We start from the raw sequence: 18,363 nt of genomic DNA, 5'->3' as shown, positions 1-18,363 counted from the left end.
AATAGTGGAGTGAAAGATATGATCGATGATCGAGATTGACACAATTCCATATCTCGTAATTGATCGGATCATATTGACGAAGGGATTATAGTTTCACGGTAAACGAACGAATTTGGTTTTGTCATACCACGTGACATTTCCCGTCACATGTATTGCCCTGACACATTGCTAGATGTCAATCAGGGACGGCGAATGTGAATTGACGATAAATTAAAAGGGTGTTTTAATTTATCAATTTTGATTAGATCAAAATAATATTTCACGTCGTTAGGCATCATGGTCGGGAACCTAATGGGTCGCACACAAAAGAGAATTGGAATATTGCAAATAGGCAATTGGTTAATTTAACAATCGTTGGATAAATTAATTAATTGGATTTATTTGTTATTTATATTCCCGAATTAATTAATTGGATTAATTAATTCAAGGACCGAGTTTAATTAATTGAATTAATTAAATATTGGATCGGAGCGGGCTGAGCTCGTTTGGGTTTATATAAATACATAGCCAGGGTTTGAGGTCCACATGGTTTTCATTATTCTTGCTGGCACAAGAGAAAATCCTAGAAGCTGCAATCTTATTCTCTGTGTGGATCACCGTTGGAGGCTGGACAATTGGACAGCTGTGGTGGCGAATCAAGGTTGATGGAACGAAAAGAAAAGCAGAAAGATTGCAGATCTGGAAAAGGTACAATCTTATCACAATTTTTATCTAAACACAAAGGCGATTCTTGGTGGGAATCGAAAATTATTTTAAATTCCGCTGTGCATGTATAAGTAGATTCCCAACAGTGGTATCAGAGCCTACTTTGTGTTTGTTAGAAATTGCTTTGCATATTGGAACAATTAAATTTTAATTGTTTTTCTTGTTTTAGCGATTAAGGAAATAAATAATTTTTCACGTTCAAAATCAGGTTTTGAATGAAAATTATTTTGGGATTGGAATAATTTGTGAAATCAGATTTCAAAAAAAATAAATATATATATATATATATATATATATATATATATTTTTTTGGAATGAAAATTATTTTGGGATTGGAATAATTTGTGAAATCCGATTTCAAAAACAAAAAAAAAACAAAAAATATATATATATATATATATGGGACGATTGAGGCGGCGGCAACCGTTGCCACCCCCAGCGAGGAGCGGCGGCGCTCGGAAGCAGCATAGTTGCGCGCTGCTGCAATTTACTGTAAAGGACCGTTTTGAATTATTTGATATTGAAGACCCTTACTTGAAATTTCACTTCGGTGGTAAAGTTGTAATTTTCAAATAATGACCTATTCCTGTAATTTGTGAAATTGCGAGGGTCGGTTCTGAAATTTTTGAAATTTTGAGACTTTTATTATAAATTTTGACTTGGGTCAAATTTCAATTTCTAAATGTTTTTGAATTGGTTTTAAAATTATTTTTCAAATGGGTTTTGACCTATTTTGACTAAAGTTTTAATTTTGATTCAAATTAAAAATCTTATTTATTAATTGACGACATTTTATATTTTCGTTAAAATTGGATTTTAACTTAAATATTATACTTTGACCTCAATTGAATTTTATTTTATTTAGGAATGTTATCCTAAATTAAAATATTAATTCATTTTAATTTAGAGCTGGACTCTAATATAGCATTTAATTAAAATTAGATTTTAATTAATTATTCACCCCGAATATATTCTACAAATTAGAATTCGATTCTAATTTGACATTTAATTAAAATTTGATTTTAATTAAATTATCCCGCCCTAAATTTCTTCTTAAAATTAGAGTTGGAGTCTAATTTTACCATTTAATTAAATTTTGATTTTGATTAAATTCGTTCGCCCTTAAATTTTGAAATTAGAGTTTGACTCTAATTTGATATTTAATTAAAATTTGATTTTAATTAAATTATCCCGCCCTATAATTGTCGAATTAGAATTGGACTCTAATTCGGTATTTAATTAAAATTTGATTTTAATTAAACATGCTCGCTAATTAAATAATTGATTAATTGATTATTTAATTATTCCGATCCATAAATCTAAAAGAGTTTAGATGATGTTAATTGCTAGAAATTTGAAACATGTTAGGATATAATATTAGATATTATATAGGTATACATTTATGTGATGAATGTATTATTAGTGGACGATTATGGATTCGATCATATGGATGTGTTGAATGGTTAATCATTATTATTATTGTTACCATGGGCCTGCGAGCTCTTAATTGTTTTGGGCTTGGGAGCCCGTTATTATTGTTATTATTTTGGATCTACGAGTCCATTATTATTATTGTTACATGGGCCTGCGAGTCCAATTTCATTTAAGCCTGCGTGCCAACTAGTATAGGATACATGTTGGAATTAGACTAATTGAAGAGACAAGAAGAGGTGAAGACCATGGAGATGGTGCATTGACACTGTTCAATGCCATACCCCATAGGAATTGACCAATTAGTCTTCCTTATGGCTCGGGAAGACTAGATAGTAAAAGTCCATTATCGTCTACACTATTATATTATGTTATATATATATTTATTTGCATAGTAGATGTATAAATAAATAAATATATATATATATATATATATATATATATATATATGATTGTATTGTTGTTGATGAGACTCATGAATGCAAAATCTCTCCATAAAATATTAAGTCACATTTGTAATCGCCTTCCATCATTATAGTGAAAAATCAGAGTCCCAAATCGTTTCAACTTGTTGAGTACACTCAAGGCTGGTCCATTAGGGATATGTTTGACACTATGAAATATTTGATATTTCTGAATGATGGGTTTGACTTAACTAAAATTTATCTTTTGTTGAGTACACTCAAGGAGATAAATTTTAGAGGCATGTTAAGCTAACACATAAAATGTGTGAAAACAAAGAATTGTCAGGTTAATGATTTGGGAGTTGTATGAAGATACAATTGATAATAGTATCTACCCAAATATTATATTAGGGCTTGTTGAGTACACTCAAGGTCTTAATATAATAGATGAGATCTCAACCCACTGGGAGTCAAGTATGGACTCCATAAATTTATGTAAGAGGGTCATAAATTTTATTTAAACAGTGGGAGCATAATTAATTTAATAAAAGTCCATGTTAAATTAATTAATACATTTTATATATTTTATTCTTTTCCTTTTCGTCATTTACATTTATATTGAATCTGAGTAACCATATGTTTTGAATGGCATAATAGATGCCAACAACCAAACTATATTTTCTTAATTGACACTGCAATTTGAAAATTGTTCTTATGCATGAGAAAATTGGTCACGTCCTTGAGTAGCCCTTTTAAGAGACACCTGTCGATGACTCGATTAAAGAAGAGGTGGTTACTATAGTAAACGCAGTGATGATAATAGTACTGCAACGTATGTGATACTTGCAACTATGTCACTGAGTTACAAAAGCAACTTGAGAGTATAGATGTTGACACATAATCCTTCATTACAAAGGGTTGTATGATAATAATCGTGTGTGGAAGGATATGAGACTTCCAAACAACTATATCGGTACAAAATGACAGAGTACTCTTTAATCGATACTTATACACTGAAGATAATTGACGTTGAGAAATGTCTCAATTGAGTTCAATCATAAACCATGAACTAAGTAATGAACTTGGTTTTGCAATCTCTGTCAAAGAAAGCTATTCATAACTAATATGAATTTAACGCGAATAAGCTCGAATGCAAAATTATTAAGTTGGTTGGTAGTGGGCAAACCATTGATTCCTCTAAAGATATTAAGAGGAAGTCTAAAGGGATTTTATGAAAGCATCCAATATGGTTAAGACAGTCTAAGCGAAGGACAAATATCAAATCTAATGACCCTTGTTTTCATTGTAGAATGAAAGGTCATTGGTAGGAATATAGTGTGACTTATGTCTACTTCACGAGTTTTTTAGGTATTTGATACCAGATATAAATCTCATATTTATACAAATATGGAGAAACTTAAAAGAAGTAGACCACTGCGAAAGGGAGAAGTTGACATACACGTTGGAGATGAGCAAAGGTTGCTGCATTGTCTATATGAATATACTTCTTGCCATTGCTTTTTGTTTTAGTATTGGAGTTAAAGAAATGTCACTTTATACCAACAATAGTTGAAACATTAAAATGAATTTCATGTTAAGAAAATGAACTATTTTAATGTTAAGGACAATAGTTGTTCTTGTTTATCTTAATAAGATCCTAATGGCTAGAGTGAATTATAAAACGACATTTATATTCTTTAACACTAAAGATTTTATAATAAGTATAGAAATTATAAGACATAAATACTATAATCTAATTATTACCAAAATCTGGTATGATAGACTTTGTCATTTAGATGAAATGTAATTCCAAAGTTACATAAAGATGTATACTTGGGATTAATTGATTTTGATAAGTACAAATTATGCATGTCTAGTACAATGACCAAATCTTCTTTTACTTGAAAAGAAGAAAGGTCAGCATAATTACTAGTCTGATGCATATGGATTCATGTCAATAAATGTCAGGTAATGTTTCTCTTATTTCATCAATGATCATGGATACTTGATGAAAACTCAAACATGAAACTCTTGAAAATTTCAAGAGATTCAAACTTGAAATAGAGAAACAAATAGGTAAAGATACCCTCACATTAAGATTCGATCAAGTGAGGATATTTTAAAGATAAAATTTAGATTATCTAAGAGAGAATGAGATTCTCTTGCAGTAGACTCCTTCATATACACTGTAGTAAGGTGGTGTATCTAAAAGGAGGAATCGTTAATTATTAGATATAATGCGATTAATAACAAGCTATGCAAATCTCCCAAAATTGTTTTGGAGTCATGCATTAATTGCAGTGTGCAACACACTAAACCATGTCCCATCTCAATTGGTTAACAGAACAATAGTCTCAATTTATCTTATATGAAAGTTTGGGGTCATGACGCTTATTTGAGTGCCTTAAATCGGATAAGTTTGAGACCGAATCGATAAATACATATTTGTGGGATATTCAAATGAGACATTTGAATATAAATTCTATTATCATAAAGTCTTCGTCTCACGACATATCGTCTTCTTAGAGAAAATGTTTACTCTTGGAGAAGACAGTGAGAGTAAAATAGAATTTGAAAGAGTTCAAGAGTTCACAGATATAGTTAACCAAGTAGATAAATCCGAGTTTGATCCCATATCTGATATGGGATATACTTTGGATCAGGAAGTAAAGACTCATGAGGACATGACAGCTCTATGTGAATCTAGTAGGATCATTCGACCTTCAAGAAGGTGCGAATCCATGATCAGTAATCAGGTATTAGTGATCCAGGACAATGAACCTACTAGTTGCAACAAAATAAAGTCAAGTGTTGACTTAAAAGAGATAGCATGAGGCCATGATACTCGAGATGAACTCGGCGTATGTGAACAAGGTTTGAACCTTGGTTAAGCCTCCTAATGAAATAAAGCCCATAAACTTTTGTAAATAGTTTACAAAAGAAAAGGTCGATATGAATATGAATATCCATATATACAAAGTAAGGCTAGAAGCAAAGGTTAAATGTTGACCTTGGTGAAATATTTCTCCTGTAGCCTTGCTTAAGTCCATTCGGGTTTTGTTTGCAACAGTTGCATATCGTGACTATAGGTTAAGAGAAGTCTCTTGGAGCTGAAATCTTAGATTTGATGAAAAGTCAAAGTGTTTGATTTTATCAAATTTGAAAAACGAATTGTGTGTTTACAAGAAGATAGTGGGAGCATTTTTCGTATTCCTAAATCGACATCCCTATGTTTCAATCGTTGAAATAATGGTTGTTAAAGGAATTATTCATAAACGATATGGGATAAGAAACTTGATCTATAGAGGTAGATCTAGAAGATTGTTTAACTCATCCCAATTTACATAGATGAAATCTTGAGAAGATTTCATATGGAGAAACTGGTTTACTCTTAAGCGGTATGTTGGAAAGGTTCCAAACGTGAAGCAACCGTTGATTCATTAGTAGAAACCTAATACATGGATACTTCAGAAGTAGCAAAGAGTTGCAATATGGATGATGATATTCATAAATGAACTTGGAGTAATTCTTGATGTTGTTGATCACATACAATAGTATTGTGATAACAATAGAGTCATTGCGAAAGCAAAGGAACTAAGGTCTCATCAATGATCCAAACATGTATTAAGGCGGTATAATCTCATCAAAGAGATAATACATAGAAATGACGTGAAGGTAAGAGCAAATTTCCACATTTAATAATATTGCAGATCCACTGACAAAGAGTTGTCGCAGTATAAACATGATCGTCATGTAGACTTATGATATTTGATACATAAGTGATTGGATCTAGTGCAAGTGGGAGTTTGTAAGTATTATACCCTAAATCCAATCAACTTTGGATATAAATACTTTTATATATATAATTAATGCAATTAAATGGCAAATCTATTATTTAATTAATAGACAATTAAATAAATAATAGAGTCCGTAGATTCAAATCTTTGTAATTTGTTAATTACAAGAAGTTGTGATTGTGAGATACAAATTACATCTGATTGAATCTTAAATCATCCGTGGTCGTAAGTAATAACGAGATACGAAAATCCTTATTACGGATAGACCATCACGTGTGGCATTTCTTATTAGTGAAGTAAGTAACTGATCTCACAAGCTAAAGTGTGGAGACACTTAAATAAACACGTGGATGTTTTGTTATAGAACAAAACATTAGAGACCCGTCGAGAGATTCCACATGGATAACTTCTGAGTGTCGGTGGTTAATCTCTAACGTTTGGTAGTGGAATTGGTCCTTTGACTTGAGGTCGTCATGGTACCTTATATGAGGACAGTCATACTTTGGCGATGTTGGTGTTGCTCTGAAAAGGGCCGCCAATACGACATTGTTCGGGTACGTCAAGAGTCGTATGAAGGTTATGATTGATCAATAAAGGATTTGTTACTCTTAGATAGTAAGAGATTATGATCTGCGTTTCATTCAATTAAGTCGATAACGAAATCCTTGGCCAAGGTGTACTCATAAGTCGAAAATGAGTTTTTGACTTAATAGTGGAGTGAAAGATATGATCGATGATCGAGATTGACACAATTCCATATCTCGTAATTGATCGGATCATATTGACGAAGGGATTATAGTTTCACGGTAAACGAACGAATTTGGTTTTGTCATACCACGTGACATTTTCCGTCACATGTATTGCCCTGACATATTGCTAGATGTCAATCAGGGACGGCGAGTGTGAATTGACGATAAATTAAAAGGGTGTTTTAATTTATCAATTTTGATTAGATCAAAATAATATTTCACGTCGTTAGGCATCATGGTCGGGAACCTAATGGGTCGCACACAAAAGAGAATTGGAATATTGCAAATAGGCAATTGGTTAATTTAACAATCGTTGGATAAATTAATTAATTGGATTTGTTATTTATATTCCCGAATTAATTAATTCACGGACCGAGTTTAATTAATTGGATTAATTAAATATTGGATCGGAGCGGGCCGAGCCCGTTTGGGTTTATATAAATACATAGCCAGGGTTTGAGGTCCACATGGTTTTCATTATTCTTACTGGCACAAGAGAAAACCCTAGAAGCTGCAATCTTATTCTCTGTGTGGATCACCGTTGGAAGCTGGACAATTGGACAGCTGTGGTGGCGAATCAAGGTTGATGGAACGAAAAGAAAAGCAGAAAGATTGCAGATCTGAAAAATGTACAATCTTATCACAATTTTTATCTAAACACAAAGGCGATTCTTGGTGGGAATCGAAAATTATTTTAAATTTCGCTGTGTATTTATAAGTAGATTCCCAACAGCAATAAGCTTACAAAGATTTGGCTCAACTTGAAGATGAACCAATGAAGAGATTGCGAGCAAATATGATCAATGAAGCCATGCATTTACTTGTTCAAGCTACGGAGGCCAAAAGTTTGAAGTTAACAAGTTAAAAACGAAGATTTCATGTTGGCATGAAGGCAAAAACAAGTTGGACGCATTGAAATCAATAAAACAAAATTAGAAGCCAGTCGGATAACATGATGTTGCATAGAAAATAGGATCCTATGGATGCGCTACTTTTTTTTATTTTTTATTTTTAGATTTTTCCTAGAAGTCTATTTTTTATAGAACTCTTGTTATGGTATCTTTTTGATATAATTCCGTTTTAAATAGGCTTTTATGAGTTCACTATAAATAAAATCAATTCTTTTCATTGTAAAAAACAACACATTATTGAGAGAATTAATAAAGTAAGATTTGCTTTTCTTGTTCTTCATTTAATGTAATTTCCAACATATCAAAGAATTCATTTTTGTGACGTCAACAAATTCATATCAACAATAATATTTTTTTGTAATTAAGGGTTCAAGTTCTTTCATAATTTTGGTTCCTTAATTCAATAAATTATTAAGCTAAACTTCAACCCAGGATTTTTGCTTTTTTGAATTATGATCAATTTTATGTGGGTCTCAGAGCTATTATTGTTACGTGAATTCACATCAAGTATAAACAGCAGAAAACTCTCGAGAAACTTATCCACGCGCTATATACCCCCTATATAATAAAATTACAGAAAACCCCTTGTTTGAAACCTTTCTTCGTTAAGATCAGTTAGTTTAACCGCTGAAAACAGTAAAAATTATCCAAAATTAAAAAAGAATAATTGCAGTTACAATTTCAAACCTTTTTTCTTTTCTTTTATTTTTTATTTTGCCTATTATACTCAAATTTTTTATATGTGTCACTCACAATCACTGACCTTTAAAACCTTATTTTTCACCTCACCTCACCCTACTTCATCTTCTTTCCTACAATTCTGCCTTTAACCACCAAATTGCCATTGTAGAGAAAAGGACTGTACTTCTCTCTTATTTATACTATTCGCATATATAAATAACCGCCTAATCGTCCCATTTCAAAGAAAAAAAATTAGAAAAATCATTTTGCAGATTTGAAAAACTCTCTAGTTCTGCACTGGGGGTAAGGGTAGGGTGGTTATTTGGGAAAATAAAATATTTTGGGTAGCGCTATTTTCATCCACACTTTTTATAAGTACATTACACTCTAAGTTCATCCCTAATAAAATTTTAAGTAAATACTATTTACATCCACGTTATATTCTAATCTTGTCCTTACTAAATTCATTCATTTAAATAACATATATTCACGTAAAATTTATATATTCATCTCATTTTAAATACATCCCTAACACTATGGATTCATTTTTCTTTATTAGAATCTGTAGGGAAAATTTGTACTAAAATGCAAATATTCACAACGCATCATTCATCCTATCAGTAACGACATTATCTAGCCTTGACAAAGTTACGGATTTATCATAAACTTAAATAAAAGTTGAACTAATAATCACTCGTGAAGAATAAAAAATACCAACAGTTTTTTCAGAAAACTTATAGTTTACATCAAATGTGTAAAATTTATTTGGAACTAGATTATTAGGGGAAAGTGAGACTAGTTTAGTAATCATGTTTACATAACACCAAAACAATTTCAAATTAAGTCCTTCGAAGACTATCACTGCCCACAGTTTAGTTTCTTCCTCAAAATTTCCATAAACGTCCTAATATTGAAAAACTTGAATTCAGTGAAGGTTCAAATGATACATTATCTTGATTAACAGAATCTTTCAGAGTCAAGCATCGGCTGTTTTGAGGATGGGAGGAATGGGCAACTCGCCTTTCTAAGAGCCCTTCATCTTGGCTTCATGATCACAGATCTTCTGCATCTGGAGCATTATCTTCATAACAATCTCATACTCACACTTTTCATAGGTGTGGCACTCCGCCTCACATTTTCAGGGCAAATAGAACAATTTCGGTACAATTCTGAAATGTGGTGAGAAGAAGTGGAGTAGTAAGTGAGGAGAATCTCTCTCTAAGAGTTCTCTGGAATAGGAACTATTTATTTGGATTTTGGGTGGTGTTGTAATTCTAGAATGTTTTAATTAAGCTAATTATATGATTTCATCAGTTAGTAGGGTAGTAATCAAATTAGTCAATTTTTTTAGAGTATTGCCTAAGTTTCCCTAATTATATTCATGTAATTTTTCTTAAACTATTAGGATACTAGTTAAACACAAATTCTAAAAGAAAAAAAAAAAAGATTTAGGATAATTTAATGAAAGTAAAAATTAGTGGATCTATTTAGAGTTTTGTATTTTTATTTAATTATGTTTATGTCTATTTAAGTAAATTTACATAGGATTTAAAATATAATTAAAAAAATTTCAAAATGGATGTACTTATAAAAAGTGTGGATGGAAATAGCGCAACTCAATATTTTTCTTTTATTATAATGCTTTAAATTGTTTTACATGAGATTTGTTTGTAACTTTTTAAAAAATTAGAAACTCTAGTTAGAATTTTTTATTTTTTTTTGTATTACTTCTTTCTTCTCCTTGTTTATTTAAAGATGATGATAAATTAGCTGTTTTATAATGTTATAATGGAAAAAATGGAGGCAATGACATTTTAAGCAAATAAATGTTGATCTGAATGCTCAAATGTCAAAATTAAAACGATAGGGACTATTTATGCAATTAAAACAAATGATAGGAATGTTTTGTGTCAAATTACACATATTTAATTGAAGGATTTAACGGAATATGATGGAAAAGACCAATTTTGCAAAAAGAAAAAAAAGTTTGAAATGAGAGTATAAATGATAAATTTGAAATGATAGAGACCATTTTCGCAATGAGTATAAATGATAGGTATAGTTTTTACTAGTTATCCATTTATTATATATAATATAAGTACATATACATAGAGAACCTTTGTTACACATACACATATATACTTACGCACCGTATAAGAGTAATAAGGCAAGTTTCTTGACTGTTATATCCTAATGAAGTCTTATTATGAATAACTAACGCTAATTAAATTAACTAAAATCAAACAATTGCGTCCATTAACTTATTTAGTCCCACTTTGATTTTATTTACAGCTAATCAACTTAAATAGACTTAATAACTTGGAAAAGAAACATGACAAATTTCAAGAACTTACCTAGTTTCTATTTATATGGCAAGTTAGTAATTTATAAACAAACAATAAAATAAGTACGTCATATAGTTTATCTCAAGTTTTATTGAATTCTATGCATATTACGATTAACTTTAATGGGCATGTCGATCTTTTAGGATGTTCAAAGTATAACCCACTGCAACATATTTTAGGCCCTCATTTGATAGCAATTTTTCATCTCAAAAAATTAATTTTTTGACCGTTATTTCACTATTCCAACTATCATTTTTTATTTCTTCACTCATAGGTGTGACCCACTTTTCTCTCTAAGGGTCAAAAAATCAATTCTCATAATCATTATCGAACAGGTCCTAAGCATAATGATGATAAATTATTAAATAAGCATTAAATATATCATTAGGCGATATCATATTTGCAAAATTAGGAAAAAGAGAAACGTAGCGTTGAGAGATTGGCTTGCAAAATTGATTTTTGGTCTCTCATTGCATTCATGTGGCTACCAATTCTATGGCTGAAGCTTTTGCTCTCAAATTGGGTCTCTATTATTGCTATCTCGTGGGTGTTAATGAAGTTAGGATGGAAACCCTCTGTTAGTGGAGCATTGGTTTAATAGGCGTGGAACCTTAATCACTTTTGGGTGGAAATAATGGAGTTGACGAAGTATTTGGATCTCAAAATCAATCATGTTTATCGCGAAACAACTCAGTGACTAATTCTTTAGCAAGGTCAATTGCAAGTGGTGGTTCTCAATTTGTTACTTGTATCAATGATTTGCCTATGGCTGATATTGGTTGTACTATCTCTGTTTGAATTTGAATGTGGCATAAGTTTTATTTAAAAAATTACTTGGAATTTTATTTGAAGTCCATTTTACAAATTTTAGTTAAAATTTTATTTGGAAGCCATTGAGAGTTGAAAATTGTGTTAAACTTGAAGAGATCAAGACATTGTAAAGTATCAACACAATAATTGCTTCTATTCAACAAAAAAGGGAAGAATAAGAGAGGTACAAATGCAAACAAGAAATAAACTCCAACTAAAGACACCTTGAAAAATAGGATTATTCTCTGTGTACAACTTATGGTTTACACAATAGATTATACCTCCTCACATGAAGGGAGGCCCATAAATATTTTTTGTATGTGAGCCCCCTTTTTGTGAGGGGATGTAATGCTTTGTGTACACCATTTTATACACAAAATATGAACCTTGCTACTTATAAAGAAATTGTTTACACCTTTGTTCACAGATGATTATTTGTCATCCATTTTTGCCCTTGATTTGAATTAAAAGCAAAAATATATGCCACCTTATCATCTATTAACAAAGGTAGAAACAACTTTTGTATAAGTAACTTAATTGAAAAAAAAAAAAAAAAAAAAAAATATATATATATATATATATATAGCTGTTGGTCCAGGCTTGTGGACCAACTCAAAAACAGGAGGTTGAGGTGTCACCACACCTCAGCCCTTGATTTGAATTCCATGAATTGAAATTGCTTGGACCAACAGCAGAACTCATATATATATATATGATCTCGTTTGATAACCATTTTTTTCAAAATACATTTTTTTTCTCTACTTTTTAATAACACATTCTTTATTAAAATAATAGTACACATAAATCAAAAACTTTTTTTTATTTCTCAACCACACATTTCACATCAATTTATTATTTTAAAATGCATTTTTACATAAAAATGTACATCAAACACCACACACACACACACACATATGTATAAACATATTTTATGAGGAGAATAGATAGAACTCTTGTAGCGGAAGAAACGGATTTACGCTAAAATCTCGATCATTATACTCTCCATGTTGCGTACTACAAACCAAACATGCAATACACGTTTTTGCTCGTACTATTTCGTCCCAGAAAGGTTAACACCTTCAAACTAGTCTCTGAATTTTTAGAAATTGTCTAATTCTACAGAAGAGTCTCCACAGCTAGATATACAACAGTGTTAATATGCATAGCATAACGCATAAAACAATCTGAAAGAATTAACAAATCTAGAAAAAGCGTAATGATACTAGGTGAATCCCAAGGGAAAAAAACTCCCAATGCTTATATTAAAGGAACAGTAACCACCACATTTTTCCTAGACCTACAGAAAGAATTTAAGCGGTCATCATTAAATGTTCCAAAACCTGAAAGTCGAATCCCATATGCTTCCATCCTACGGATATCGCGTGGAAGAGGTGATTGCCAAAGTCCATCCCACCAAGCAGGAGGAAGAAGTGGGGTAAATGCACATTGGTTACGCTGGTTGTGACAACTCAACTGACCGGCGAATCTGTTCCATATATGACCCCATCCAACCTGAAATCTTAAACCGTCTGAAAGCAAGTTGCTATGAAAGCTACTAAGGAATGTAATGCTCGGAAGAGTCGAAGAATTCTCTTCTGTGGAAAAACAAGAGGAAACTGTCAGAAAAAAGAGTAACTTGCACAAGTGAATACACCAGAATTGAAGTCATGACAAGTACCGAGTCTGTTAGCCGCTGCTAGTGCTGCAATCAACTGAGCATAAGTTGTCCCAACACGTCGGTTAGCCCCAGAAATAACAGCATGTTTTGCACGTGACGCAAGAAAGAAGTCGACAAAGGCCACCCATCTGGGGGCTGGACCCCAATCCTTCACTCTAAAATTTACGTTATTTAATTTGTACATTTCTCCGGAGATATTTCCATAACGTTCATAATCAAAGCGAAGAACCTAAAAAGGCAAAACCAACAAGGACTCAAACATTGTAGTTCTGTCGTTTATATCATAAACTAAGAACAAGTTTTAAGCATAATTCCAAAGTAAAGTCTATAAAATCCCCTCAGATAAAGAAAGGGAAATATATTAAAAGCTTCCTCTAAAAGATTTATCCTAGCCAAAAACTTCTCCAAGTTTTGAGGTCAATTAGGTCACTGTGTGAGCTTATTCTAACGATGCCCAAGAGAAGCTTGGAGATTGAATTGTATGATCCAGAAATAGAGCACTTGGTTCGACATGGCAGAACAATTTAGGCAGGACTAAGAGGAGTGTTTTTGCCTGATTATTTCATCAAGTGAATTTGAGAAAGAAAGAGCAGAAGTGTTTATTTTAGGAAGTATACATTAATTTGGATGCCCAAAAAGGACATTAACACATTTAACTTGGGACAAACGTGACTATTTTTTATTTAGGATTTTACTTGGGTCTGTTGAAAATGCATAACCATTTGTATTTGCAAAGGAGAAGTTTCAAGGGGATACATAGCATATTCAGAAGTAGAAACAAGAATAACTCCATAGAAAGCAGGAAATTTTCATAATAGCTTGCAATGTGGTAAAGGACTATTACCTCTGCAAATTCAGCCAAATTTCGTGCAATATCCTTCACGGTAGAAGGGGTATCCGAAACTAAAACCACTTTAGGTTTGGATATCAATTGCAGATTTTTGACAGCTCTTCTAATGCAACCCAAGGCTGCCTGCACTGCTCTCACAGACCTGCAACAGATGCAGATTGACAAATGCTGCTGTCATTAATCTATTGCAAATCACAAGATCTCGGAAGGATAAACACAGGTCATATGTTACTTTTTTCACAATATTTTAGAAGAGAGTAGGATAGATATGCAATGTGGGTATTCTCGAGTAATCTCAGGGATTTACTCATTCTCATTTGTCCATACACACACACACACACACACATGTGTGTGTGTGTATATATATATATATATATATATATATATATATATATATATATATATATATATAATGTTCTTTTAGCAAACTATAAATGCACCATCAAAATGCAACTTGTCCGTTCATACATTTTTTCGAAAAAAAGATAAGCAGCTGTAAAATAGATGTCTACCCATTCATAAGCATCCTCATGTGCAGTGCAATATCAGGATCAGCCCCATCATTAAGAGCCCAATTAACTGCCCGTTCAACATTTTCAGAAGGAGATATGAGAACTCTCATCAGCTCTCCAAATACATTAGGCCTGAGTTCAAGATTCTCGGGCACACCAAATAGATTAGAAGCAGTTTTTCTCATTTCAGAGTGTATATTCTTTAAGAAAAACTGAGCAGCTACAGCATCTGTTGTATTTTGGAACCTGGAAAATGAGATATAATGAATATTTTCCAATTATGTACAGAGAACAAGGACTTACACTTATAATATTCATTTTACCATATGATAGGTTGATCCCATTCTCTCCAATTGCTGCAGAGAACATTCGTTCGTGCTGGTTTCTGAAAATCATCAATCCTCATCACTAGATGCCTTCCATATTTTGTCAGACAACCATGTTGTCTCCATAAATGTTTGACTTCTTTCAAGGTGAAGGAAAGGTTGGAATAGGAGACGTAGTCTCCAAAAGGGTATTTACCCCTGATTGTCACAAGATGAAACAAGAATTAGCTACTTCAAGCAATATGAAACTATGACACTACTTTGAGGCTATAATATGATGCATTTTTCCATGTGATAAGGATAGAAGACATAGTTGAATGCATTTTATTGCTTTCTGTTGGGTAATGCAAACTAGAACTTTGGTGCCCATATACTTTGTTTACTTGAATAGATTAGAAAGTCATTGAAGAACCAAATGTACTAAAGACTGTCAATTTTGACCGTGATAGGGCTCCCCCCCCCCCCCCCCCCCCTTCTTTTCCATTTCCATTTTCATTTTCCTTTATTTTATTTTATTTTATTTTATTTTATTTTTTTTTTTGAGAGGGGAGGTTGTCAGGGATGAGGTCCGTTTCTTTTTCCTCTCTTCTGAGGGAATGAAAACATATTTTTTTAATAGATAAGGGAATGCTAAATTTGTTCAAAGAATCAAAAGGCTTGATAACTTGCAAACCCAAAGTCAAAAATCAAATAGAAAGGCTTGAGAAAGAACCAATATGCCTGGTTTGCCCAATAATCAGTGACCGGTTCAACATCACACTCAGTGCTGCAGCAGTTAACATCTTGTACATTTCATTACCCAAACCAGCTTCTGATGCTTTTCCAATCACAAAACCATGCCTGCAGAACTGATCTGGAGGGATTCCTCGTACTCTTGAAGCACCTTCAATAAATATTTGTCATGACTACCACATGATCTTCAATTATGCTAATTCCATGAAAGCATATTTTTCTAATCCGCTAAGAAACTTTTATCTTGAATTCATGACATCTCCATGTAAACTTATAATCTACCTTGACATCTCCATATAAGCTTATAATCTACCTTGTTCATTTAAAAAATTGTTCAGCAAAATTATTTTCTGTACATGAAAATAAAATTTAGGACATGTTCAAATACATGACATAATTTTCCAAGTCAATAAAATCCATTCCTTAGTAGAACTATTTACTTGATCACATCTATGTATGGAACAACTCCAACAGGCACAAATGAAAAAGTCTTAACACATTAGCATATATATAGAAAATGTAAAGCTTAATCCCACTAGGGAGATAAAAACAAATAAAAATGGTTTTGTCATTCTATGGAAATAATTTCTTTTATTGTAACATGCTAGGCTAAGCTTAAAAGTAAGTCAAATTTACTTTTATGTGCCCCCCCCCCCCCCCCCCAAAAAAAAAAATTGAATATAATTTTTCGCCAAGCTTATAATTAAACAAATGATTTCCTTTTTACCTTTTCCAGTTATATCAAGAATCATACCATCAAATTAAGTTGGTTTCTTCACTATAAGCAAAAGACCAAACATGCTCTAAAATTTTAATTTTATGTGTTTCTCCTCGACTTCATAGCATGTTCCTTATGATAAATTCCACCAAAAAAATTCAAAGTTGGCAATCAATACAGAATTACAAAATAACTACCTACTCCTAATACTTTAGTCAAGATAAAACCAGATTTTTAGAAACTAAATCACCATGTGTTTTCTTGCCCTTTGCCACGTTTAAATCCAATTTTGTATTGCCATTGTAACCCTTCATCGAGAACACAAACATATACCATCGGTTCCACATAAATACGAAACAGACAAATATATTGCAACTTGCATATAATAAATATCCATCAGTTCCATCAAGTCATGCAGTTTTATCCATTATTATCCATCTCTGCATGTGGGTGGGAGTTTAGGTAGCAAAAAACGAGTACAAAACCCACCATCACATTATGACATGTTTTCTTACCTCTTAATTCTATCTCTCTAAGTGAAATGCATTTGTCATGTTTTTGGTGGCATATAATTGAGCTGGGACTTGGGATTTAAAATTTTATGAAATTTCTTTCAAGGCACAATCCTCATGCTGCAGACTAAATCTTCATAAAACAAGCACTAAAGATATGATCTACATTCAGGAATCACTTTTATTTGTTCCTTGCAATTAGCTCATATATCGTACTAAGCTTTCCTAAAAAATATATCTTCCTTTAAAACACAATAGAGGCATCAAATTTGTGACAAGTACATCATACATCCGCTCTGGAAAATATGACTTCCGTTGATAATGAAACAATGAACACATAATAACATCAGCGCGAATTCATAAACCATATGAAAAATGAATATAAATACCATTAAGAGCAAAGTGATTCTGAATTATTCTTCTCACTCTGAGGCTTTCCTCCCGATAGCTTTTGCTAAAGATCTCCCCCATCTCTTCCACCGTTGCACAATTTTTGACATCCTTTTTAACCTTAGCATCTTCAGATTTATTAAGAGTTCTGTCGATCATACTGGAAAGATTTTCATCCTTTTCAACAATTTGAATGGCGGTATTCTTGATCGGAAGGTCAGTGGACGGATCGATGGACCTAAGAGTGAGGATCAATAAGCCCAGGCCAGTGAACACTGCACTTGAGATCAGGAAAAAGTGTACCGACAGTCGCCGCCGTCGCCATCCGGCGGATCTCATACTCATTTTGACACAGTGTGCGTCGTGGTGTTTCAGGCTGGAGATTTAAAACTGGAAAATGTCAGAATCGAGAAATCTTTCTCCGCTCCGAGGTAATCTAAGAAAGCCGAGTTTACTCGTTTGAATCGTAGATGCGATTTCAGTACAAAAGTTCTTCTGTAGAGTATTTATTAGATTAAAGAAAAATTCTGTGGTCATTTTGGACTTCTACCATTACTGCGGATATCTGTGAACCTCAAAAAAATAAAAATAAAAAATAAAAAAATAAAAAAATAAAAGGAAATTTATCGTCAAGAAAAATCATTGTCGCTAGAGGAATAGTACCATCAACAAAGAACAATATTGGAAGAAAAGGAAAAATCCAAAAGAACTAGACAATGAGAATGGTGATAAGGCTTGTTGGAACTTAGATTGAGGTTGTGTTAAAATTAAATCATTGACAACAATCCGAATGAATATAAAGCTTGTTAAAC

The 18,363-nt window shown here is 32.4% G+C and overlaps 1 protein-coding gene across 1 annotated transcript; it reads right to left on the bottom strand.

The window, feature by feature from the left end:
- Window positions 1-12,805: 12,805 nt before the first annotated feature.
- LOC111397526 lies at window positions 12,806-18,130 on the bottom strand. Its single transcript, XM_023024502.1, has 7 exons — window positions 17,551-18,130; window positions 15,920-16,082; window positions 15,197-15,397; window positions 14,874-15,119; window positions 14,356-14,503; window positions 13,512-13,740; window positions 12,806-13,428 (listed from the first exon to the last, which is right to left on the bottom strand). Exons 1-7 carry the CDS (start codon window positions 17,894-17,896, stop codon window positions 13,091-13,093), a joined length of 1,671 nt encoding a protein of 556 aa, XP_022880270.1. The 5' UTR covers window positions 17,897-18,130; the 3' UTR covers window positions 12,806-13,090.
- Between the last annotated feature and the right edge of the window lie 233 nt (window positions 18,131-18,363).

This window comes from Olea europaea, chromosome 7 (genome assembly GCF_002742605.1).
Source record: "Olea europaea var. sylvestris chromosome 7, O_europaea_v1, whole genome shotgun sequence".
Classification (NCBI taxonomy): Eukaryota; Viridiplantae; Streptophyta; class Magnoliopsida; order Lamiales; family Oleaceae; genus Olea; species Olea europaea.
This window is presented reverse-complemented; position numbering and strand designations above follow the sequence as displayed.

Coding starts and splice junctions, on each gene's coding strand:
- LOC111397526 (XM_023024502.1), bottom strand. CDS start 17,896: ATGAGTATGAGATCCGCCGGATGGCGACGGCGGCGACTGTCGGTACAC. Junction 15,398..15,919: donor CTGATTATTGGGCAAACCAG/GCATATTGGTTC, acceptor TGTGACAATCAG/GGGTAAATACCCTTTTGGAG. Junction 13,741..14,355: donor ATTTGGCTGAATTTGCAGAG/GTAATAGTCCTT, acceptor TTGCCTTTTTAG/GTTCTTCGCTTTGATTATGA.